This window comes from Ursus arctos, unplaced genomic scaffold (genome assembly GCF_023065955.2).
Source record: "Ursus arctos isolate Adak ecotype North America unplaced genomic scaffold, UrsArc2.0 scaffold_9, whole genome shotgun sequence".
NCBI lineage: Eukaryota > Metazoa > Chordata > Mammalia > Carnivora > Ursidae > Ursus > Ursus arctos.
Window position 1 is genome coordinate 1,631,141 of NW_026623111.1, and position 26,889 is coordinate 1,658,029.

General features: G+C 43.0%; 1 protein-coding gene across 3 annotated transcripts in view; it reads left to right on the top strand.

The window, feature by feature from the left end:
* Nucleotides 1–26,889, top strand: part of LOC113245700 (E3 ubiquitin-protein ligase RNF4) — a 207,212-nt gene that overhangs the window by 32,738 nt on the left and 147,585 nt on the right. Inside the window, exon 8 of one of the 3 annotated variants that reach the window (XM_026485869.4) lies at nucleotides 68–2,332. The exons of 1 other annotated variant lie outside the window; for it this stretch is intronic. In XM_026485869.4, the coding sequence (XP_026341654.1) occupies nucleotides 68–217 (150 nt within the window). In that variant the 3' untranslated portion in view covers nucleotides 218–2,332. Of the gene's footprint in view, nucleotides 1–67; nucleotides 2,333–16,508; nucleotides 16,592–26,889 lie in introns of those variants that run through there. One more of the 3 variants, XM_057309836.1, reaches the window with a different exon arrangement.

Sequence of the window (26,889 nt, forward strand, 5' to 3'; positions counted from 1 at the left end):
TCTCTGGGGACTGCCGCTGCTCTGGGACCAGGGCAAACATGGAGGCTGTTCTTTTTATGTTTTCTAGATTGTACAGAATGGACGTCTCATTGTTTCTACAGAATGTGGCCACGTCTTTTGTAGCCAGTGCCTCCGTGACTCCCTCAAGAATGCTAACACTTGCCCAACTTGCAGGAAAAAGATCAACCACAAACGATACCACCCCATTTATATATGAAGTGTGGAGAGCTGCTCAGGAGAGGTGGACGAACAGACAGACAGCTTGGCTGGGTTCTCCACACAGCCTTTCATGGGTTCTCTGCCTCAATTTCCTGAGCTCAAAAAGACTATTTCAAAAGCAACATCTGATATGTAAACTGCTCTTTTTGTTTCCAACCCCCTTTTAGGCCCTTTCGTTACCTCCAGTCACTGCTGTGGAGCTGGAGCCAGGGCCCGCCTAGGCCAGGGGCTTCATCTCTGCTCTGGGTGGTCTGGTTCCAGGGTAGGAGAGAGGGAGTTAGGCACATTGGAACTGAGAATCGTGGTTCTAGCCTCTTTCTGGAACCTGCATGTTTGCCAAGAAATTTTCCCCATTTGGAAAGTTTGCCCCAGCTTCCTCCTGGCAGTGTCGTCAAGGGGCTGGCCCTGGTCAGAGAGCACGCAGGTCTGCCCAGCTCTCCCAGGCAATGACATCGACCCAGGCATCTGTTTGCCACCGTGACCAAGCCAAACAAAGTCCATCCGGCCCAAGGATCCCGGGTGTTGTGAGCATGGCCCTGGAAAGACCCACCACCGGACTTTTTTTTCCTTTGAGAGTCAGAGGTCACCCGTGATTCCACCTGCACCTTAGCATTGATGTGCAGGGATTTCTGTAGATCAAGAGAATCGCTACAGGGCAATTCCCAGGTTCCTAAGAACGAAGTGTGCAATAAAGCCTGTTCTTTGCCTACTTTTCAGCAGCCCAGGAGATGTAGCACTCTTAGTGTCCCCTCAGAGGCCTCATGTTGCCTGTGGAGCAGTGCCTGTCCCACCCCGTCCTGTTCACCACCTGTTCTCAGGAACTTAACCCGTGTCCCAGAGTTTTTCACCTGGCACAGGCCCTGCAAGCTCTATAGGGCAGACGTGGTCGGGTATCCTCTCTTTTCTGATAAAATCTATCCTGTTTGCCACATGCCCTCTGGTCCTCAGTTCCCACTGCCTAATGTCTACTCAAGCATCAGTACTGGGAGGTGGTGGCAATACCTGTGGCCTTACCAGCCACCCATGTCCATGCTATTGTCCACGTCATGGCTGCCCAGAGTTTCAGAGAGTTTGGCATACCTGCCATTAGCTGGACTCTTTGGCTTTCACCCACACCCCCACACCAACTGACATTCACTTTAGAAGCTGCTTCTCTGGGCCTTTCAGGCTTTGATCCTTTGGGCTTTTGACTGCTCCATAGGTTTGGTTGGCAAAGTGTGGTGGCCTCTCCTCCCCAAGGCAGCCACATAACATGCTCTGCTTATCTATGGGTGTGAGCCTCTTGGTCCTTAGGGAGGCAGCGGGGTGGCCTGAGATGCCCCTCACAGCACAGGGCCTGGGGCAGCTAGTGGGGAGAGTCCTTGCCGTATCAGCCTGCCTCCGCCTCTGCACCCTCCTTCCTCAGAGGGCTTTAAGCCAAACCAACAGCCTCTTCTTGTGAAACATCTTCAAGGTGGAAACAGGGCCTCCTCTGGCTTTGCTAGCAATAACTGACCTTCAGTTTACCCTTCTGAAGGAGCAGGGACTCGGCACAGAATTCACTTTAAACGGGGCTGAAGGAGTGTCCCTCCTCTCTGTGAAAACAAATTTGTTCTATTCTTCATTCTGACTTTTTAACTGTTTGGCTCACTTCCAGTTAATTTGGATGAAAGTAATAATTTTCTACTTGGAGTCGAGGAGGGCAGGACATCAGTTCTCATCGGCACGATGCTCGGTGTGTCCACCCTCTATTTGGACATCATTGCCATTAAGTTCCTTCTGGGCTTCGTGGAAACTCTTTTGTTATGTTCCAGCAGTACCCAGACTTCAGAAACCAAGACGACCATGCAGCCAAAATCTCCTTTAAGTTTTGTGCTTAAGGACAAATGGTTGATCATAAAGGTTGTATTCCTTCATACTAAATTAAATTGGGGAAAAAAATGGTTAGTTTCTACTACTTAGAAACTGCAGAATAGGAAAAGGTTGATTGAGAAAAAAAATCATTTTCCTTTTTTCATTGTACATAGTTCAAATCTTTCTTTGTTACATTTAAACTATATCCATGTACATCAGTCTATTTCGGACTCCTCTGCTAGTGTTACAGATGGAAATAAAACCATTAATTTGAACCAGATTTCTTTTGTGCATTCATTTGCTCTCTGGGATGGATATTCTACCCTTTTGCCCAAGATGTGTGATTCCTGTCTTCCTCCAGTTCAGCATATTTTGTCAGTGTGTGCAGGAAACTTGCTTGTCTGGCTACTGTCCAGAAACCAGCAGGCGAGAGGTCGTTCTTGGAATGGAACCACAAGTCTAGGCCCTGGAATCCTTCAGCAGAATCTTCACCTCGGCCCTAAGAAGCAAGGCTGGCTGTGGGGCTGTCTGACCAGCACTAGCTCAGGAGAGGAGCTCTGAGCAGCGTGGACTTAGATGGACCTGGGATTCTGGTGCACCCCTGCCTCAACCACCCAGACACGGTCACCGTCCACTCTGGGGCGAGGGCCCAGGAGCGTTGGTCAGTGCCCTAGTTGGTCAAGTGCCCAGAAAGCTGGAAACAGGGAGTGGGCTTGGGATTCCCAGGCAGTTGGTGCTGGCAGAGCTTGCCTTAGCCTTTCTCCACACCTATCGAGTGGCCCAAGAGATAGAAAAGGTGAACATGCTGGCCACCTGGAGCTCAGAGGCCCGACCTTCAGTTGGAGACGAGTCAGATCAGAGGAAAATGAAGTTATTCAAACACTCAGTGCATGCTTGCATTGCTCTGGTATTGCACTTGGCTCTGGTGGGTATTGAGAAATCCACGTATATCACTGCCTTCTGGGTGTACATTCCTTGAGGGAGGCTGTCCCCAACCCAGCCCCCCCAAACCAGTGAAAAGTCAAAATGCAAAGGTCAGTTACAGGAGTCCTGAGAGAGCAAGAGGGGATGATGAGCCACAGTCCTCAAGGTTTGAAAGTTCCCTACGGAAAGGTGAGGTCATTGACATTACGTTCCTTGATTTCCCCCCCCCGCCCCGGTGTACAACCACCTTGCATTCTTGGATAAGTCCACCTTGTTCATGATGTTTTCTTTCTATAGATATGTTTGTTTTGCCAATATTTGTGTTTTTCCTAAGTTTATGTTCATGTGTAGTTACAGTGACCTATGATCTTACACAGGCTTTGCCAGGTTTGGGTTTCAGTGAGGCTTGTTCCCGACAAAGAGACTAGAGTTTTCTCTGTATCCTGATTTAGGATTATTCCTTGACTGAAATGGAACTCATAAATAAGATCTCTGAACTGTTGCTTTCATTGAGGAAAGATTTTAAAGTACTGATTTGATTTTTTTTTCAAATGTTTGAGAATTATTCAAATTTTTGTCAGTTTTATTAAGTTGCCAGTTTCTAGGAATTTATACATTCATCTCTACAAGTTTTTGGCATAAAGTTCATAATCTCTTATAAGCTAATTAAACTCTGTAGCATCTTTTTATCATTAGTATTTATGCCTTCCCTTTTTAATTAGAGATTTGTCAGTTTTATGTTCTGTATATGTTAATTCCAGTATCCAAATCCTTTGTGGGTCTAATTCTGAAATTTTATTCTTGCTGGCTGTCTCTAATGACTTCGTCCTTTGTGTGTTTTGTGAGCAACTTTCTCCCTTATTTTGAGCCCATGTAACTTGGTACACTATCTGAAAATTCTTTGAGAACTGGATTGAAGGTGGGTTCCTCCAGAAAATATTTGCCTTTGCTTTTATGAGGTAATTAAAGTTGTTAACCGACATAAAGCCATTATATTTATCATTTATGCCATGAAACATAGCACAGGAAAAAGCACACTTCACTGAATTACCTCAAAGTGTAGCTCAGTGCACCTGGGTGAGTCAGTCGGTTAAGCATCTGCCTTTGGCTCAGGTCATGATCCCACGGTCCTGGGATTGAGCCACGCATAGGGCTCCCTGCTCAGCGGGGAGCCTGCTTCTCCCTCTCCCTCTGCTGCTCCCCCTGCTTGTGCTCTCTCTCCCTCACTCTCTGACAAATAAATGAATAAAATCTTAAAAAAAAAAAAAGTATAGCTCAATGAATTACCATACCAACCAACCATAACAAGAAAAAGGATATTGTCAATACTTTAGAAGCCCCTACTAGTCCTTCCTCCCAATCAGTACACTCTGCCTTCTCTCCCATGGCAATTGCTTTACTGATTTTTATGGAGGTCACTCCTTTGACTATAATTATAATTTAATTACCAAAACATGCAACCTTAATCACATAATTTTGTTGTACCTGTTCTTTGAACTTAAATAGATGAACGTCTTCAATGTGTATCGGGATTGGGAGTGTATATTCCTTTCCTCGGTGTTACATTGAGATTCATTCATGTTGTGTAGTTTATTCACTTTGCTTGCTATGTATTTCATGAGATGAATATGCTTTAGTTTATCCATTCTTTCAGCCATTTAAGTGTTCTGGCTCTTAATAGCCCAGAGTGAACATTCTGTGTCTTTTTTGGTGCAGTTTTGCTTCCGTACCTGTTGGGCATATACTTAAGTGTGAAATTACTATGTTATAGTATACGAACATTCGGGAAAATTCCTAAGTGGAAATTAAACAACACACTTTTAAACAACCAATGGGTCAAAGAAGAAATCACAAAGGAAATTAGAAAATACCTTGAGAAGAATGAAAACACAACAAAAGGGATGCAACAAAAGCAGCGCTTGGGGAATATTTATAGCTATGAATATATACATTAAAGCAGAAGATCAAATCAATAGCCTAATTGTATATCTTAAGGAACTCGGAAAAGAAGAGCAAAAAAAACCCCAAAGCTAGCAGAAGGAAGGTAATAGTAAAGATTAAGCCAGAGATAAATGGATGACGGAAAACAAAACCAGGGACACCAGAAGTTGTTTCTTTGAGAAGATCAATAAAAGTGACAAGTGTTTAGCTAGACTAAGAACAAAAGATTTAAATTAATAAAATCAACAATGAGAGAGGATATTACTGAATTTTATAGAAGTAGGGAGTATTACAAAAGACTACTAAGAATACCTGTATGCCAATAAATTGGATAACTTAGTTGAAATGGATAAATTCCTAAAAATACAAACTACCAAAACTCACTCCAAATTGAAAATAAGAGGAAACCTATGAAAAGTGAAATTGAAGTATTCAAAACCCCAACAAAGAAAAGCCTAAGACCACATGGTTTCACTGGGAAATTCTATCAAGCACATAAAAAAGAATACTGCTTTTTGGATTCTTCAAAAAAATTCAAGAGAACATTTCCTAACTCATTCTATGAGGTCAGTATCATCCTGATACCAAAGCCACCCAAAGACACTACAGGAAAAGAAAATTGCAGAGTAATCTCTCTTGTGAATATAGATGCAAAAAACCTACAACAGATGGCTAACACACTGAATTTAGCAGCATACTAAAAACATTACACACCATAACCAAGTGGGTCTTGCCCCAAGAATGCAAGAGTGGCTCAACCTATGGAAATCAATGCAATTACTATGTTAATAGACTGTAGGAAAGAAAAAGTAACACATGATCCCTTCAACTGCTGGCAGAAGAAATGTTTCCAGGCACCCTTTTATGATGAAAACACTCAAACCAGGAACAGAAAAAAAGTACCTCGGGGCGCCTGGGTGGCTCAGTTGTTAAGCGTCTGCCTTTGGCTCAGGTCATGATCCCAGAGTCCTAGGATTGAGCCCCACATTGGGTTCCCTGCTCAGCAGGGAGCCTGCTTCTTTTTCCCTCTGCCTGCTGCTTCCCCTACTTGTGCTCTCTCTCTCTCAAATAAATAAAGTCTTAAAAAAAAAAAAAAGAAAAGAAAAAAATTACCTCAACATAACAAAGGCTATATGTGAAAAGCTCACAGCTCAATGATAAGACAAAGCTTTTCCTCTAAGATCAGGAACAAGACAAGGTTGATTTATTTCATCACTTCTATCCAACATAGTATTAGAAGTTCTAGCTAAAGCAGTTAGGCAAGAAAGAAAGAAAAGTCATACACGTTGGAAATGAACAAGGAAAAAGTATCTGCAGATGGCACAACAGTAGAGGACTAAAGAACCCACAATGCCCACAAACAACTGTTAGAGCTTATAAATGAATTCGCCAAAGTTGCCACATACGAATTCACAAATCAGTGAATACACTGTCGATTAACAATCTGAAAAGGAAGTTAAAACAATTCCATTTTCATAGCATCAAAAGGAATAAAATCCTTATGAATAAATGTAACCCAAGTGGGTATAAAATCTATATACCGAAACATGGCTGAGAAAACACCACTACAAAACCTTGCTGAAAGAAATGAACCTAAGCTGAAACACCTCATATGCTTAGGGGTTGGGAGGCTTAATATTGTTAAGATGGCAATACTATCAGGCACCTGGGTGGCTCAGTTGGTTGAGCATGTGACTCGATCTTGGGGTCATGAGTTCAAGCCTCACGTTGGGTCTGTGGCTTACTTTAAAAAATAAAATCTTGGAAGAAAATATAGAGGCAAGTTGAAAACAACTTGTACAGCGTGTGTACTTGAAAAGGATTCAAGTGGTAAACTTTGCATTATATTTTTCTTAGATTTGGCAATGGTTTCTTAAATAAGACACCAAAAATCCAGGCAACAAAAGGAAAAATAAATACATTTGACTTCATTAAAATTAAAAACTTTTGTGCTTCAAAGGACACTAGCAGTGAAAAAACAACCCACAGAATGGGAGAAAATATTTGCCCGTCATCTGCTTGCAATATCTGCTAAGACACCAATAATCAGAATATTTACAGTGTTCTTACAACTCAACAAGAACAAAAGGAAACTGGCAAAGTACTGCAATAGATACTTCTCCAAAGAAGGTAGACAAACTGGCAAATAAGCACATGAAAGGAACTCAATCATTAGTCACCAGTGAAATGTAAATCAAAACCACAAAGAGATACCACTTCACACCCATTAGAGTGGCTATTACCAGAAAACACAGTAAGTATTGGCAGGGATGTGTAGAAATTGGAGCCCTTGTATATTACTGGTAGACACATAAAATGGCCAAGCTTCTCTGGAAAAGTTTGATGGTTCCTCAGAAAGTTAAATACAGAATTACCACATGATCCAGCAACTTTACTCCTAGATAGATACCCAAGAGAATTGAAAGCAGGGACTCAAATGGATACTTGTACACCTATGTTCATAGCAACATTATTCACCACAGCCAAGAGGTGTGAACCATCCAAATGTCCATCAACAGATGAATGGGTACAGGAAGGGTGGCATATCCATTCAAGGGAATATTATTCAGCCTTAAAAAGAAAATTCTGATACATACAACACGGATAAACCTTGATAACATTATGCTGAGCAAGATAGTCACAAAAGTACAAATATCGTATGACTGCATTTATATGAGGTACATAAATATGAGGTTCCTAGAGTAGGCAAATTCATAGAGGTAAATTAGAAGGGAGATTACCAGGGGCTGGAGGTGGAGTGGAAGGGGAGGTATCATTTAATGGGTACAGAGTTTCTGTTTGGGACAATGAAACCTGATGAAAGTGGACAGTGGTGATGATTGTACAGCATTATAAATGTAGCTAATGCCATTGAATTAAACACTTGAAAAGGATTAAAATGGTAATTTTTGTATTATATATTATCACAATTTTTAAATGAAAAAGGCTAGTATAAAATAAGGTTATATCTCTATATAGATAGAGAATTCCATTTATATGTAATTTCATATATATCTGTGTGTGTGTTGTATGTGTGTGTATATTCTGTTTATTGTGGTCTTTATTCTCTTCATTCCCATCTGAAAGAATTTTCCTTCTGCCCAATGAGCTTTTTTTAGTATTTCTTTTAGTGAATTCCTGCTGGCAATAAATTCTATCTTTGTTAATCTGAAAATGCCATTATTTTACTTTCATTCTTTCATGATATATTTTTTTCTGAGTAAAAAATTCTAAGTTGCTGTCTAATATGGTTGCTGTGAGCCACATGTGGCTGTTGTGCACTTGGAGTGTGGTGAATCCAAATGCGGAGTGACTGGAAGTTAATACCCAAATGGGATTCTCAAGACTTAGTATGAAAGAGAGTATAAAGTATCTTGTTCGTAGTTTTTATATTGATTACATGTTTAGCTCATGATATTTTGAATGTATTGCATTAGATAAAACAAGATTTTTTTAAATTGTAAGTTGGGGTTTTTTGGTGTGTGTGTGCGTAACAACTAGGTCATTCCATTGTCTTCCAGCTTCATTTCTGCTGTGGCTAGCTGTCATGTCTTTGAAGAGAAGTGAATATTTTCTCTGGCTAACATTTTGCTTTGTCTTTGTTTTCAGCAGTTTGATAATGATGTGCTTAGGTGTGGTTTTGCTGGTATTTTTCCTGCTTAGGACTCACAGGGACTCTTGAAACTGGTGGCTGTCTGGCATCAGCTTTGGAGAGCTCTGCTTCTGTGGTGTTCACTCTTCTTGTCTTTTAGGACTCCAATTACATATTGTTAGACCTTCAACTGTGTCTGATCCATTTCTTAAGACTTTTTTTTTTTCCTGTTTTATCAATTGTGGTTTTTTTCTCTGTGTGCTAGTTAGGATCTTTTATATTGAATTATCTTGTAATTCATTAATCCTCTAATCTGTATCTAATCTGTTCATCTACTAAATTCCTAATTCCAGTTATTTTATCTGTTAGTTTTAGCTAATATTCTTACAGATTTCAATTCTCAGGTGAAATTCTCCATTATTTCATCTGTTTTTACACCTTTTTCCTCTATTTTCTTGAGCATGTTAATTGTAATTACTCGACAGTCTTTGCCTAACTCCAGTATGTGACTCACCCACAGGTTTATTTCTATAGTTGTTTGTCTTTTTATTTTCAGTCAAAAGGCCCTGTGCCTTGACACACCAGGAAATTTTTAAGTGAAAGCTGAACTTATGCACAAAGAATGGTAGTGGCTACAGATGTCTTTCTCTGTGGGGAAAATAGGGCAGGTGCCAGTCACCTTAGCCTGATGGCACGTTAGGCTGTAGTAAGGCCATGTTGCGGTTCATGGAGCCCTGTCTGCTGGTGGTTCACCTCCTACTGTCAGGATGCCGTTGAGAGCTTCCCAATGGGTATCAGGGTACCACTCTCTGCTTTGTCCTGACCTATAATCCTTGTCTTCTCAGCCTGGTGAAACTGTCACAACCTCTCCTCTGCTTTCTGGGTTTGTTCAGAAGCTTTGTCTCTTAGCTTTCTGCCTGTAGAGTGTGAGAATTTGTCAGTGTCTTGAGAGAAAAACTGTCAGGTTCAGTGATTGACTCATCCCATCTCGCTGGAATTGTAGCCCCACTCAGCTTTGTCTCTTTACCCCAGAAGACTCCCTGATAGTATCCTCTTTCCAGGCAAAGCCTTGCTTCTTAGCCCAGTGTCCTTAGAACTGGAAAACAGGAAAAACTGGACCCCCGGTTTATGTGTTTAGTAGCATTCCAATTTCTTTTTTTTTTTAAAGGCTGTTGAAATTCCTTTTTACGTTTTTTTTTAAGATTTTATTTTTTTTATTTGACAGAGAGAGAGCACAAGTAGGCAGAGTGGCAGGCAGAGAGAGAGGGAGAAGCAGTCTCCCCGTGGAGCAGGAAGCCTGATGTGGGACTCGGTCCCAGGACCCTGGGATCACGACCTGAGCCGAAGGCAGATGCTTAACCGACTGAGCCACCCAGGCGCCCAGCATTCCAATTTCTTAAACATTTATGTCTTTCTTATATTTTGTGTATGTACATATATATACATATATATTCTAGTTAAAACACTAATCAGGCATGCAATGATGACTCCACATTGTCCCCGTATCAGATGGTGACAGGTATATGTTCTATCATACTTGCCATGTATCCAACTTTCTACCACAGTTTCAGGCATCCAATAACGTAAAATGTCAGGGCTGTTTTCCTCACAGGCTTCCATTGGCCTGTTCTAATTTGGGTTGGTTCTTTTTTTTTTTTTTTTCCCAGGTTGGTTTTTTTTTTTTTTTCCCTCACCCCTACTAGGAAGTCATCCCACCTCCTCCACTGAACTTGTAATTCTTTTTTCTCTCCTATTTTCCATCTGTCTTTTTCTACTTTCTGGATAATCTTAACTTTATCTTGTAACCCTACTGTTGGCTTTCTTTTACAATTTCAGTTTGTTTTTTTTTTAAGATTTTATTTATTTGACGGAGAGACAGCGAGAGAGGGAACACAAGCAGGGGGAGTGGGAGCGGGAGAAGCAGGCTCCCCGCCGAGCAGGGAGCCCGATGCGGGGCTCGATCCCAGGATCCTGGGATCATGACCTGAGCTGAAGGCAGACACTTAACAACTGAGCCACCCAGGCCCCCCTTGGTTGTACTTTTAATTTCCAAGCCCTTCTCCGTCATTGTCAAGATTGGGTGACCTTTGAGGTCGCATGTCAGTTATAAGATGGAAGAGAGGTACTTAGTAATCTCAGGTGTATGTGAGAAATACAGCCCCGGGCGTACCTTATCTTACTGTGCTTCGCTTATGGAGCTTCATGTATGTTGCGTTGTTACAAGTTAACAGTCTGTAGCAACCCTGTGTCAAGCAAGTCTACTGGCACCATTTTTCCAAAAACATGTGCTCGGTTTGTGTGTCACATTTTGGTAATTTAATATTTCAGACTTTTTCATTATTTGTTATGATGATCTATGATCAGTGATTACAGCTCACTGAAAGCTCAGATGATGGTTAACATTTTTTAGCAATAAAGCTTTTTTAAATTAAAGTATGTGCATTTTGTTGTATACAAAACGCTATTGCACGTCTAACATGACGGGGTCGTGCAAACAGAACTCTTATATGTGCTGGGAAACCAGAAATTTATGTGACTCACATTATTAGGGTATTCGGCAATGTCTGGAACCAAACACCCAGGTCGTCTATACAAGTACTTTAGGGTTTGTTGTTACTGTGTTACAGTCTGTTTACCTGAAAAGATATAGTTTGAATGTCCAAAATTGTTGTCTGACTATGCAATTCTACATTGTATGTAATTTTCTTTCAGAATTTCTTTCATGGGGCGCCTGGGTGGCTCAGTTGTTAATTGTCCGCCTTCAGCTCAGGGTGTGGTCCCAGGGTCCTGGGATCGTGGCCGCGTCGGGCTCCCTGCTGGGAGTCTGCTTCTCCCTCTCCCACTCCCCCTGCCTGTGTTCCCTCTCTCACTGGCTGTCTGTCTCTCTGTCAAATAAATAAATAAAATCTTAAAAAAAAAGAAAAGAAAAGAATTTCTTTCAGAATTTTCCATGCTCCACTATTTAGCATCAAATGTTGTTACTGCTAAGACATCTAGTGAGATGAATTTCCCTTTCTTAATTTTAATTTTTTTTTAAGATTTTTATTTATTTGAGAGAGAGAGACGCAAGCATAAGCCGGGGGAGGGGCAGAGAGAGAGGGAGAAGCAGACTCCCCGCTGAGCAAGGAGCCCAATGTGGGGCTTGATCCCAGGACCCTGAGATCATGACCTGAGCTGAAGGTAGATGCTCAACCGACTGAGCCCCCCAGGTGTCTCCAAAAGTTATTTTTCTCCATTTTTCTTCTAGAACTCTTAGAAAGTTGTTGGACCTCCTGGTCTGAACTTCGAAGTCTCATTTCTCTCTGATTTTGTGTCTTTTTCTGTTCTACTTTCTAGATAACTTCTTGAACTTTATTTTGCAACCCTTCTGCTGAATTTCAATTTTGGCTATATTTTTAATTTCTGGGACTCCTTTCTTAAATATCTTTCAGGCTATTAGCAGCTTTTTGAAAATTTTTTGATTACTTCCATTAACACTTTTTTTGCCTGCCCCCCTTGCACACACATTTCTTGTATCTGGCCTTGAGCTGTCTCTTAAATGACTCGAGATCCTTGACTGTTTCTCATGTTTACAAGTGGCGTGTGAAAGCTGGGTAGGAGCTCCACATGGGCAGAGCTAACTGACCTACAGAGTGCAGTTTTGGGTGAGCATCAAGAATGGCCTAATTCTTTGGGGTCCCCAAACAATAGTGTGTTCATATCCATTCTCACATTTTAAGTTTCTGCAGAGAATTCCCTGTGTTGTGCTTGGTGGCAAAACCTTGCTGCTGTGGTTCTGCTTGGGGCAAGGAGTGGCCTGAGCATGGGGTGTCCAACCGTTCTTTCTGCAGACTTAGTAAAGCCAGAAATTAGGAAAGGCTTTCTAGGTAATGATTCATTATTATATAATGTTGACTGGTTATGAATTGTGAGATAATTAACTTACCTAATTTTCTTTTTCTTAAAGATTTTATTTCTTAGAGAGAGAGAAGGAGTACAAGCAGGGGGAGCAGCAGGCAGAGGGAGAGGCAGAGGGAGAAGCAGGCTACCCGCTGAGCATGGAGCCCCGATGTGGGCTCGATCCTAGGGCCCGGGGATCATGACCTGAGCCGAAGGCAGACGCTTAACCTTCTGAGCCATCCAGGTGCCCCAACTTACCTAATTTTTTGTTAAAAGTTGTCCTGTGTTATTAGTACACACTCATAGCTTGGTCAACAATATTTGCTACATTATGGAAGTAATAAAACTTCACTTTTACAAAAAAATCCAACATATCCTGCTTTTCCCTGCAGATCAGTTCTAAGAGACTTCCAGGGTCAGGAGTGCTCTGAATGGCAAATCTTTTCCAAAGTCACTGCCCACACCTCCCTGTGACCACTCATGCTCCTGCTGAACTGAGCTGCTCTTACTTCTAAGAGTAAACAAGACCCTTCTTGGCCTTTACATCTTACATTCTCCCTTGTGATGGTTAATTTCATCTGTCAACCTCACTGGGCTATAGGGTGTCCAGACATCTGGTCAAATATGATTCTGGATGAAATTAACATTTGGATCAGTAAACTGAGTAAAGAAATTGCCCTCTCCAATGTCAACGGGACTTATCCAATCAGTTGAAATCCTGAATAGAACAAGAGGGCCTGAATAGAAGGAAAAGATGGAACTTCTATTACCCATGTATGTCTGAGCTGGATCCTTGGTTTTTTTTCCTACCTTGGGACTCAAATGAAACATCAGCTTTTCCTGGGTCTCCAGCCTCCTGGCTTTTGCACTAGAGTGACACCATTGGCCCTCTTGCTTCTCAGGCCTTTGGACTTGAATGGGGTCTCCAGCTTGCTGCCTGCAGATTTCAGGACTTGCCAGCCTCCATCGTTGTGTGATTGAATTCCTGAAATCAATCTCAGTCTCTCTCTCTCTCTCTCTCTCTCACACACACACACACACACACACACACACACACAGGTTCTGTTTTTCTGGAGGATCTAAATACAGCCCTCAAGGGGGTGAAAATGGATTGTTAGGAGAAGAAACAAATTTTAAATATTACAATGGTTTGTGGCCCTCCAAAGCTCAGCCTTACCAGACAAAATCTTGTACCTTAGTATTTAATTTTTGTCCCTTAATTTCTTATGGGGGAGCTAATGAAACTTCATCACTCGTTTGCCAGAAGTACCCTCTCCATTCCCCACAAGGTTGTCACGGTGTCCTGGACTCCAGTCTTGCTCCCCTGACATCCATTCTCCACACAGCAGCTGTAGTTCTCTCAAAAATATACTTCCTACCCTGACACTCTGTTCATAATCTTCCATGGCTCCCAGCTGCATTTAGAATAAACCCTGCAGCTTCTGCCATTTTCACTTGCTCTAGCCACAGTGGCTTTTGTAGTTTCCTGGGACATGTGGAGCTTTTCTTGGCTCCAGTCTTGCATTGCTGAAGTCCTTTGTGTTGTGAGTGACTGGCTCCGGCTCAGTTCACTTCCTCACAGAGGTTTCTCCTGTCCCTGGTTCTCAAAGGAACTCCCAATTGTTATCCCCCTGTGCCCAGCCAGAACCCAAAAGTCACACCAGAGCCACACCTGAGTTGGAATCTGGGCCCCATATCTGACTCTCAGGATGACGTTGGGCAAATCCCTTAACATCTATGAACTTCAGTTTCTCATCCATAACATAGGACTAATGGTGCCTATCTCAAGAGTGGTTATGTGGATTAGATGAGATGATACAGCAGGGGCAGAATGGCTGGGACATAATTGCTTGACAAATAGTGATTATTATGTCATCCATTCATCCAGCAAATACTAGATTGGTGTGTGCCCAGCCTTGCTTAGCAAGAGCTAGGATTCAGAGGTGCACGAGACGGGCACTCCCATGCCCTCCCAGTGCCCTAAGACCTCTCTGGGGATAATGGTGAATACCAGGAATCCCAATTCAATGTCAATGTGCTAGGACAAGGGAAAGCATAGGTGCTGTGGGAGAAGCAGTATCTGACCCAGCCCTTGTGGGGTGGGGAGCAGCCCGAGACTTTGCCTACCTGGGGGAGTGCCAAAGAAGGAAGAGTGCCAGGCAGGCGCCCGGACCCACTCTCTCAACCATCACCTGCAGGGCAGGGGCATCCAAAACCCTCTGGGAGGGGTGAGGGGCCTTTATTCTGCTGACAAGTAGAGTTTCTGAAGGCCTTTAAGCAGAGGGTTGATTTGATCATAGCTCATTCTGGTTTTGTCATGAAGAATGGGTCAGAGGATGAGAAGGCTGTGGCTGCAGCTGGGGCAAAGGTGAGGTTCGGCAATGAGATATGGGCAAGCCCACAGCTAACGGTATCTCGGTCCCGTAACCATCCATTGAACCAGAGGGGAAAAGATGTCTTTGATGTCTCGGTGACTGTGATAAGAGGGCGCTCGGGAACTCAGGGCCTCGGCAAGGGACCCCTCTTGTCCTAAGGGCAGAACTGTACCTGGGGCTGGCTGATAACGGGCAAGGCGGCCAGGGACGAAGAGGGTCCAGACGGAGAGCTCAGATTTCTGACCCGGGAGTCAGAGGCCCCGCGGGGCAGAGAGCAGAGGAAGGCTCGGGAGGGTATGACCGGGTGCAAAGCGCGTGAGGTGGGTAAACGCGAGGTCGTGAGAAATGTCGCGACCATCCGGGGCCTTATCGGGTCACAAGGCACCAGGAGCCCCCGGCGGCGACTAAACGCGGATGCAGGGAGAGCGCAGGCTCAGGAAGGGCGCCCGCAGGCCCAGGGCTTCTAGGCGCACGGACAGGTGTTCGGGGACGGGCCCCGGCGCAGCCACGACTGCTCTGCGTAGGCCGTTCCAACGCCCAGGGCGGACCCCGGCCCGACCGCGGCCGCGCTCTCGGGAAAGCAGCTCCGCGCACAGCCAGGCCCGGCGCCCTCTGGAACCACACCCAAACCCACGAGGCAGGTTGCTCTTGTGCCCAGCGAGTGACCTGGACTCGAGCTAGGGGACCGGCCCAAGGTCACAGCCTGCAAGTGGAGAAGGCGCACTCGAACCCAGAACCCAACCAAGGTCACCGGGCCACTCCCGGCGGGCCAGAGTCCGGCTGCCTGCCTGAAGCATCCCGGGGGCCGGGCCGGCCTGCGGCACTCGGGGGGGCGGGGCGCAGGGCGCAGGGCGCCGGGGCGTGTGCATGCCTGTCAAAGAGGCGGAACTCCTCGCCCCCAGTCCTGTAGTTCGTCCCCGGCGGGCGACAGAGCCTTGCGCCGGCCCGGCCCTTCCGCCCAACTACAACTCCCAGAAGGCTGAGCGACGTGGGCGTGGCCGGGGGGTGCGGAGAGCGCCGGTGTCGTCACCGGCTCAGCCACCTTCCCCCGCCTCCCCGGCCCAGCCCTTTGCAGCGACCGGGCTATCGGCTGCGCGCGGCCTGACGGGAATCGTGGTCATCCAGCCGTGTGCTCCCAGCGGCGACGTGGGTGCGTGGACTCCAACTCCCGGCGTGCCCTGAGCGCTGGCGCTCGTTAACGCCGGGAGGGGGCGGGCGAGGCAGAGGGGGAGCGGCGTTGGGGAGGGCGGAGTAAGGCGGGGGGGGGGGGTGGAGGGCGCCCACACCCCTCCCCCTCCCTGCCGCTCCTTCCCCCTCCCCCGACGTAAACTGGGATCCCTTTCCCCTTGTGTCCGCCATATTGGACTCTAACTCTGGTCAGCGGCGGCGCCGGGCCCGGTGGACTCGCCGTTCCTCCCGCCTAGCGGCCTCCCCGCAGCTCCCGCCCGCCCGGCCCTCCCCGCCCAGAGGCGACCCCGCGCAGCGCCCCCAGCCCTCGGCCGGCCGGAGCGCCCCGCCGCCGCCTCAGCCTCCCCGCCTTCCCCGCCCTCCGCCGCCGCCCGCGGCCCCGCGCCCGCTCCGCGCCCTCTCCCCGCCCGCCATGAGCCCGGCCGACGCCAAGCGCGGGGCCAAGCGCCGGAAGAACAAGCGGGGCGGCGGCGGCGGCTCGGGCGGGGGCAACGGCGGCGCGGGGGGCGGCAAGGCCGGCCCGGCGGCGGCGCTGCGCGGCTCCCAGGCCGCGGGCCTGGCGGCCCCGGGCGGAGCGGCGGCGGCCAACGGGCCCCTCGGCGCGGGCGCGGGCGGCGCCGCCCCCGGAGGCTACTTCGAGGTAAGCGGCGACGGGGCGGGGGCGGGGTGGGCGGGCGGATGCGGGCGGGCCTCCCGCTGGGGGCCGGGCTCCTTGCGGGTAACGGGCGGGCGCGGGGCCGGGGCCAGGGCAGCCGGGGGCCGCGGGCGGCTTGTGCAGTGACAGTCCTCCCGCGGGGATGGCGAGCGCGGGGCGGCGGGCTGCCCGCGCCAGGTGCCGGCATCTCCTGGGTGCGGCGCGCGGCGCTGCCTGTGCCTCTGCCCACCTGCGCGTCGCTGTCACGGACCCGGGGGTGGTGCCATCTCGCCCCGCGCGGAGCTCGTCCTTGAAATTGCTCGTGTGCAATTCCAGAATAATTATGAGTCAGGTGACGAGCGGGGCTTCCCTTGGTAGTTGGGAGTGCTTTCAAATGTTGTTTCACGGTGCCTCCCTTCTCCATCCCTTGCAAGTGGTGACCGAACAGTGCCCGCCTAGAAGTTTTCTTTTTCTGCTCCGATATGGTCATTGGAAAGCTACCTGACAGTCTCCTGGCTCTTGGCCTCCAGCTTCTTAAAAAGTTTTAGGGGTAATTGGTGGTCTGGTTACTCAGGCATATATTTAGTGTTTGAACTTAAGAAATTTGAAAAGTACTTTTTTTCTGTGTTGTTTATGGAAGCAGCTAGCACACGCTGCATCTACCAGTTGTGGGTTGCTGCACCTTTGTTCCGCTGTTGGTCACAACACTTGAGAAGACACAATGGTAGTACAAGGGTGTGCAGTTGACAGAGCCATTTCCAGTCGTTCCAGTGGCTACAGAAAGATAATGGACTTTTCGAAAGTTGGGTGGTTAGAACTGTTAAATTGTTTTAAAAACATTTGCAATGGAAAAAAAAAAAAGAGCCTCATCAGGAGTATTGATGTGCCAAATTATGACACAAATTGTTTTATGCAAGATTCTAAATATTGTGGTGGAATGGTATGTAGTGAGAGCAGATAAGAGAAATGATTGCATATGGCATGGCTTTCTGATAGCTTTTGCTATTAAGTGAACATATAGTAATGTATGTGTACTTTAGTTTCAGTTTAAAGGATTTCCAGCCTTCTCGGGAGTGGAGTAAGTGCAGTTGTTGGAGCTTTCTGTTTAGATGATATTGTTACCTTTGTTTGGGATCCTGCATCATAGCCCTGGACTTCAGCCTCCAGAGGCTGCCCCTTTCCAATACCCTGGAGAGAGAAACAGGTACAGTGGTTGGGATCAAGGATGAGGTTTGGGCATTTGGATCTTTGGGCTGTAAATTAAGGGCAGTGTTTGCTGCTGCTGGGGAGGTGAGGGTAGGAGGTCCGCCTATGCAAATCCTTTACAAAAATGTTGATAATATTTGCTGTAGCTTGGTGTACAATATACCATTTCTATCAATTCAATAAAAACAAGTTTGTGGTACCATTGTTTCAGGTTTCAATAAATCCCATTTACTTTGCAATATTTAGCTAAAATAGTCTTCCTTTAGTTTATTATTCTAATCACATTAGTCAAACTCATGTAACCATCTATCAAGTAGTATTATTATTTTATTTTTTAGAGAGAGAAAGGGGGAGAGTGCTTGCAAGCGGGAGAGGGACAGAGAGACTCTCAAGCAAACTCCACGCCCAGTGGAAGCCTGTTGCCCAGAGATCATGAGCTGAGCCGAAACCAAGAGTCAGACTCTTAACTGAGTGAGCCACCCAGGCGCCCATAACTAGTATGATTTTTACAAGACTGTCTTATTCTGTTAAACTTATGAATCGAGGTTTTTGACTATGACCCCCTGTAAGAAGTAAGATATATTAAGACCTGTAGTGCCTTCTTCCACTTATAAAAGTTTTACAAAATGATATTCCGATACTTTATCTTTTTTATTTTATTCCATTTCATTAGTAAAGTGGTTGTAGTACACAAAAGTCCTTTACTGTGTACCACTGATTGATAACCTGCACCTTGAGAAACATTCTCTTTTACTGTATTTTAAAGTTTTAAAGTTATATCTTGAACTTTAAAATTTCTTTGCAAGTATTTTTTTTCAAAAAAATTGTTTAAGATGTTATTTATTTATTTGACAAGAGAGAGAGCGCGTGCTCACACACAAGCAGGGGGAGCCACAGACAGAGGGAGAGAAGCAGGCTCCCCCCTGAGCAGGGAGCTGGACATGAGGCTTGAACCCAGGACCCTGGGATCATGACCTGAGCCGAAGACAGTCGCTTAACTGACTGAGCCACCCAGGCGCCCTGCTTCGCAAATATTTTTGATAACAGTGTGTGAAAGATACCCATGGTGGCAGGGCTAAAAATGTTCTTGACACTGATCACAAACATTCTTACTGTAATTGTGAACCTTCTGAATTGTTTCCCTATAGATGGTGAACGCTTTGGGGGAACCTTGTCTGGTGCAGAAGAGGCACCCAAAACAGTGTTTGTCAACAAGTAATAGGGAGTGGGTACCGGCCCTCCATTTCCGGGAGAAGCTTATGATTGATTCCAGGGGTGCATCTTTGCATTCTGTATAGGGTCACCAGAGCAGAAACTGCCTGGGAGAGAAGAGTAGAAGGACTGTCTTGATTCTCAGGGTCCTGTGTGCCGGGCACAGCTCGAGTGTCTGTCCTGGAACCACGTTCATTAAGGCGGTGGTTTCTCCGTAGAAGCAGAGGCTCAGGGGTAGGTGGGAAAACATAATGTAGCTTAGAGAGTCTTTTGCCCACCAAAACTTGGGTATACAAATTTGATAGGCTCTGTGCCCTCAGGCAAGGTGTCAAACCTCACACTGCGTTGGTGTCCTGAGTGATGTAGCACCTAGCTTAGGCTTATTGTAAGAATTAAACAAACAAACAGTGCCTGGTGACACACGGTGCCATGTATGTACATGGTCATTATTTTCCAGAAGGCTTGGGTGGACTTTCTTAGGGACTTTGCCACAGGATGCTTGCTATTGATCAAACTTTTTCCACTTGTGGAATGGGAAAACTGTATACACTTAAGAATGGTGGACATGGCTGTGTCTTGGACAAGGCCTTATTCTGATAGCATTGTTTGGTGGTCGGCTCTGATGTGACAATGAAGGGTTTGCCCTGAAATGAAAAGTTGGTAGGTGAAGGGTGTTGTGAATATATCTTATTATTTTGCATTTCTCTGGTTTTTTTTTTAATGTTTATTTATTATATTATGTTAGTCACCATACAGTACATCCCTGGTTTCTGATGCATTTCTCTGTTTTTAAAAAGATTTTATTTATTTTTTTGAGAGAGCAAGTGAGAGAGAACAAGAGCAGGGAGGGGGCAGAGGGGCAGAGGGAGAGGGAGAAGCAGGCTCCCCGCTGAGCAGGGAGCCTGATGTGGGGCTCCATCCCAGGACCCTGGGATCATGACCCCAGCCGAAGGCAGACGCTTCACTGACTGAGCCGCCCAGGTGCACCTTGCATTTTTTTTTTTTTTTTTTTTTTTAAAGATTTTACTTATTTAGTTGAGAGATGAGTGAGCAGGAGACAGCACAAGCGGGTCGGGGGAGAAGGGAAAGGGAGAAGCAGACTCCCTGCTGAGCAGGGAGCCCGATGTGGGACTCGATCCCAGGACCCTGAAATCATGACCCGAGCTGAAAGCAGGTGCTTAACCAACTGACCCACCCAGGCACCCCTGCATTTCTTTTCTTTTTATTTTTTTAAGATTTTATTTATTCATTTGTCAGTGAGCGAGAGCAGAAGCAGGGGGAGTGGCAGGCAGAGGGAGAAGCAGGCTCCCTGCTGAACAAGGAGCCTGATGTGGGACTCGATCCCAGGACTCTGGGTTCATGACCTGAGCCAAAGGCCGACGCTTAACCCACTGTGTCACCCAGGCATCCCCGCCCCTGCATTTCTATTTTAAATGTAATTTTCATAACGTTCATCATGTATTAAGCGAAGAGGAAGCTTACAAAATAGAAAACGTTTATAGTACAGACTTACTCTTGTAAAATATCTGTGTGCATATATATTTGCATAAGAAAGTGTGATAGGATATGCATCAAAATATTTTGTGCTGGAAATTCTGATGGCTTTCTTTTTTCCTTTTTGCACATGCCTCAAGCTTTAAGACTTTTCTACAATGAGCGTTACTTGTAGAGCAAAAAGGTGAATGGTATTTTTACAACCTGATAATACTAATATATATTTTTTTAAGATTTTATTTATTTATTTATTTGAGAGGGAGGGAGGGAGAGAGCGCGCACGAGTGGGAGCCGGACGCTGGGCTCTGTCCCAGGACCTGGAGATCATGACCTGAGCTGAAGGTAGACACTTAACCAACTGAGCCACCCAGATGCCCCACTTTTTTTTTTTTCCCAAATATAACTGATTTTGGCTTTTTCTACCTTTTAACAGTTAAACATTTAGGTATTAAACACACAATAAAAATATTTGCACCATCAGAATTCTGTTTTCTGAATAGGTGTGCAAAATTCAGTCATGTACATATTATTTACAAAAACCAGAATTCCTCTATTATGGAAATTGACCCATGTCACTCGCTGTTGGAATATCAAATTACATATAGTTTACACTCGTAGCTCAAAAGGGAATTTAGAACTATTTTTGAAATGCTGTTAGAGATTTATAAAAGGAAGCCATTTGGGGGTAGGGATCAAAGTACATTTTCAAACAGTGATATTAAAGTTGTAAAGTCAGAGAAACCTGTTGTAGTGTAGGGGGCATTGTAATAATGTAAATCCTTTTCATTGATGAAAAGGTGGTAAGAAGGAGTTAACGTTAGTAATGTTTAAAGGCTATCCTGCAGTATATCCATAGTTAGATGATACAGTTATGGATTTGGGGGTACATTGGGTGTGTTGCAGGAATCGCTGCCGTGTGATGAAATGAGGTTCAGTCATAACTTTTTTTCTGGTTCATATTTGCCAAATAAAGATGTAGAACCTTATGTGATTTAACTATGATTAACAATTTAGTGAAGCTGCAAAGAGCACCTCTGTGATTCAGTATTTTATGTATGTGTACACCCACGTAACCAATATATCAAGATATAAAATACATAGAATATTCCGAGTACCCTAGAATGCTCCCTTGTTCCCCTGGGCAGTCATCCCCACCACTGTTCTTGTGCATTTTGGCTATATTTGAATTTCATGTGAAAGTACTCTGCCAGTGCTCTTTGGCTCAGCATTGAGATGCAGCCATATTGTTGAGGTAGCAATTCCATCATTCTCTTTGATGGCATGCAGTTTTCTATTGTGTGAATATACCACAGATTGTATTGATGGCCACACATATAGGTTATTTCAATTTATGGCTGATATGCACATTCCTGTACACGTCTTTTGGTGGACATGAGTACTCATTTCAATTGAGTATATATCTGTATATATCTGGAGTGGAATTGCTAAGTATCCATGTAGTTTGACTTCAGTAGATACTGCCAGGCAGTTTTTCTAAGTGGTTTCATTGTATGCTAATTAAAACATTTACATGTAGTGGAGTTGATATTTTAAAATGTACAGGCCTTTGGATTTAACACATATATAGATTAATGTATCCACTACCACTGTCAGGATACAGAACAGTTTGATTACCCACAAAAGCTCCCTCCTGCAATCCCTGTGTGATCACACTCTCTCCCACCCCTAAACTCTTGGCAGCCAGTACTTTGTTACTATGATTTTATCTTTTGTAGAAGTCATTTAAATGGAATCATACAGTATGTAACTTTTTCAGACTAGTTTATTTAACTCAGCATGCATAATAACTTTGAGACTCCTCTGAGCTGTTCCTTTTTACTGCTGAGTAGTATTCCATTGTATGGATGTACCACAGCTTATCCATTTTCCCAATGGTGGATGTTGAGGTGCTTTCCAGGTTTTGGTGAAAATGAATACAGCTGCTATAAACATTTGTGTACAGGTTTTTGTATGGAAGTAAATTTTAATTTTTCTAAGGAGTGGGAACTGGGTCGTATGGTAATATTGTAAGAAACTGCCAAACTATTTTTCAGAGTGGCCTTACCTTTTGGACTTCCCACCAGCTATGTATGAGAGTTCCAGTTACTCTGCTTACTAGCACTTGATATTGTCAGTAGTTTTTATTTTAAGCATTTTAATAGGTGTGGTGTGACTACTGATACTGAACACTTCTCATGTGTTTGTTTGCCATTCTTGTATCCTCTTGGGTGAAGTATTTATTCAGACTTTGCCTATTTTTAATTGGGTTTATTTTCTTACTTTTCAGTTTTGAGAGTTGTTTATAATTCTGGATAGGAGTCCTGTGACGGATATGTAATTTGCAGACATTTTCTTAGAGTCTATAACTTGTGTTTTTATTCTATTAACTTTTTTTTTCAAAGGAAAAAAAATAATATTTTCTAACTTTTTAAAAAAGATTTTATTTATTTATTTGAGAGAGAGAGTGAGAAAGAGCATGAGAGAGGGGAGAGGGTCAGAGGGAGAAGCAGACTCCCTGCTGAGTTGGGAGCCCGATGTGGGACTCAATCCTGGGACTCCAGGATCATGACTGGAGCTGAAGTCAGTTGCTTAACCGAGCCACCCAGGTGCCCCCCCCAAAATTTAATTTTGATGAAGTTCAGCTTACCAGTCTTTTCTTTGATGCATCACAATTTTTGGTGTTTTCTAAGAACTCTTTGTTTTATAAAACTTCAGGTGGTAAAGATTTTTTTCTCCTATTTTTTTTCTAGAAGTTTCATAGTTTCACATTTAGATCTGTGATTTCATTTTGAGTTAATGTTATATAAGGTATCAGATTCAGGTGGGGATTTTTTTTTCTTTCCCTATATGGTTATCAGGTTGTTCCAGACCCATTTGTTGAAAGGATAATCTTTCTCCATTGACTTGACCTTTCACCTTTGTCAGAAGTTAGTTGACCTTGTTTGAGTGGCTTGTTTTTATACTCCCTATTCTGTTCCATTGATTTATACGTGATTTCTTTAAAGAAATTCTCCAACTTTAAAGAAAAAAAAGTTTTGGCTGTTTAGTTGTTTTGCTTTTCCATACATTTTAGAATCAGCTTGTCTATATTTACAAATACTTCTTGGATTTGAATGGAATAGCCCTAAATCTATAGATCAGTTTGGTGGAGAATCGACACATTTACTATGTTGAGTCTTCCAATTTGTGAACATAGTATGCATCTCTATTTATTTGGTGATTTTTTATTTTGTTTTTTTTTTATTGAGATACAATTGACATTTAATTTGTGTTTGACTTCTTTAATTGGTGTTTTGTAGTTTTCAGCAGATGGATTCTGTACATGTTTAGTTAGATTTATATATAAGTATTTCATTTTTGTCAACTTTTGTAAATGTGTTTTTTAAAAAATTCAGTTTCATTTATTTATTACTAGTATATAGAAATGTAATTAAATTTTGTGTGTTTATCTTCTGTCCTTTGATCTTGCTAAATTCATATCCTGGGAGTTTTGGGGTGGATTCTTTGGGATTTTCTGTGTAGATAGTCATGGTGTCTGAGTAGTGATTTTTTTTTCTTGTTTTCCATTCTGTACGCCTTTTGCTTTTCTTCCTTCATTGCACTGGCTAGGACTTCTAATATAATTTCCTTGTTCCTGATTTTAGGGTGAAAGCATTCAATTTCACCATAAAGGATGTCTGCTGTAGATTTTTGTAGATGCCCATTATTAGGCTGAGGAGATTCCTTTCTGCTTCTGGTTTGCTGAGAGTTTTATTAATGGATGTTGGCTTTTATCAAATGCTTTTTTGAATCACATTGATATGATCATGTAGTTTTTCCTCATTAGACTGTTAATGTGGTAGATCACATCGTTGATTTTTGAATATTGAACCAGCTTTGCATTCCTGGAATAAACCTTGCTTCGTCATGGTATATTACTCTTTTTTAGTTGCTGGATTCACTTTAGTAATATTTTGTTAGGCTTTATTGCATCTGTTTTCATGAAATATATGTCAGTAGTTTTCTTATACTGTTGTCTTTGCCTGGTTTTGGTATCAGTATAATGTTGGTCTCATTAAGTTACTTAAAAATTGTTCCTTTCTGTCTGTTGTAGTGTGTACTTTTCAAAGAATTAGCCCGTTTCATCTAAGTTGTTGAATTTAAGTGTGTAGAGTTGTCTGTAGTATTGTAATATAATATGTAATATGTCTGTGGCGGTCTGCAGTGATGTCTCCTCTTTCATTCTTGATACTGATAATGCTCTCTTTTTTTTCCAGCCAGTCTTGGCTAGAGGTTCCTCAAGTGTTTTTTATTTTATTTCATTTCAATTAATCAACATATAGTAGATTTTTAGTTCAGAGGTAGAGTTCAGTGATTCATCAGTTACATATAACACCCAGTACTCATTACATCACATGCCCTCCTTAATGCCCATCACCCATTTATCCCATCCCCAGCCCACCTTCCCTCCAGCAACCCTCAGTTTATTTCCTAGAGTTCAGTGTCTTGTGGTATATCTCCCTCTCTGATTTCATCTTATTTTATTTTTCCCTCCCTTCCCCTATGATCCTCAGTTTTGTTTCTTAAATTCCACATGAGTGAACTCATATTGGTAATTGTCTTCTGATTGACTTATTTCACTTAGCATAATACCCTCTAGCTCCATCCAGGTGGTTACAAATGGTAAGTTTTTTTTTTTTTTTTTTTTGGTTGCCAAATAGTATTCCATTGTAGGTAGGTACACACACACACACACACACACACACACACCATATCTTCTTTATCCATTCATCTGTCGATGGACATCTGGGCTTGTTCCTTATTTGGGCTATTGTGGACATCACTGCTATAAACATTGGGGTGCAGGTGCCCCTTCGGATCACTATGTTTGTATCCTTTGGGTGAATACCTAGTAGTGTAATTGCTGGGTCGTAGGGTAGCTCTATTTTTAACTTTTTGAGGAACTTCCCATACTGTTTTCCAGAGTGGCTGTACAGTTTCTCAAGTTTCTAATCTTTTTGAAGAACCGGCTTTTTGTTTTATTGATTTTTTCCCCCTATTTTTCTGTTTTTGATTTTGACCTTTTTTTTTTTTTCTTTGCTTTATTCCTTGCTTTGGGTTTATTTCAATTTTTCTTTCTCTAATTCTTAAGATAGAAGCTTAGATTATTGATTTGAGACCATTCTTCTTTTCTCTAACATATATTTAGTGTTATAAACTTCCCTATAAACCATGCTTTCACTATATCTCACAAATTTTGGTATGTTGTACTTTCATTTTAATTCAATTTAGAATATTTTCTAATTTTTCTTGAATTTCTTCCTTGACTCACAGGTTATTTAGAAGTATGTTGGTTAATTTCCTGTTATCATTCTGTTTCTGAGTTTTAGTGTCATTCCAGTGTGATCAGAAAACATGCTTTGTATGATTTTAATTCTTAAAAAATTTTTTAAGGTTTTATGGTCTATCTTGGTGAATATTATTTATGCACATACACATATATATTCTGTTATTGAGTGGAGTTTTCCCTGAATGTCATTTGCATCCAGTCAGTGATGATTTTTCTAATTTTTTTATATTCTTGCTGATTTTTTGTTTACTGGCACTTGATTGCCAAAAGAGTCATGTTGAAGTCTGCTAAAATTGTGGATTTCTTGATTTCTCCTTAGAGTTTGTTTCATTTTTGCTTCATGTATTTTGAAGCTTTTTTATTTGGTGCATATACATTTAGGATTGTTATGTCTTCTTGGTGAAATGTCTCTTTTGTCATTTAAATTATGTTCCTCTTATCCCTGATGGTTTTCTTGGCTCTTAAGTCTACTTTGTCTGATACGAACACAGCCACTCAAGCTTTCTGTTCATCAGTATTTCATGGTATATCTCTAATCTATTTCTTTAATTTTAACCTACCTATATAATTATATTTGAAGTGTGTTTTTCGCAGATAGTTGCTTAATTTTCATTAAAATAATTTTCATTAATTATTTATATTCATGTTTTTACCTTTAATTATAATGTATATGTGAAATATAGTTATTAACTCGAGGTCTTTTTTTTCCTGGCCTAATTACTAGTTGAGTATATATTTGGTGCTAGTATGAGTTGCTTCTGTGCATTGTATAACTTTCTTTATTTGACTCTTTTGACCCAGTAGGCTTTCTGAACTTGCTTGCTGGAATACACTAGCATGGAGACACAAGCTGTCTTTAGAGAGCCTTTAACCAATATGAGTTGGGATCAAATAATTTGTATCTCATGGGACTATAAAGCATTCATTTCTTTATATTTTTACTGTAGAAATCAAGTTCAGTTTCTTAACTATCTTAGAGTAATTCCAATAATGTATGTGGCATTGAATTATCACATTTCGTGGAAATTGACTTTTTTCCCACACATATTCCTAGAATGCAAAC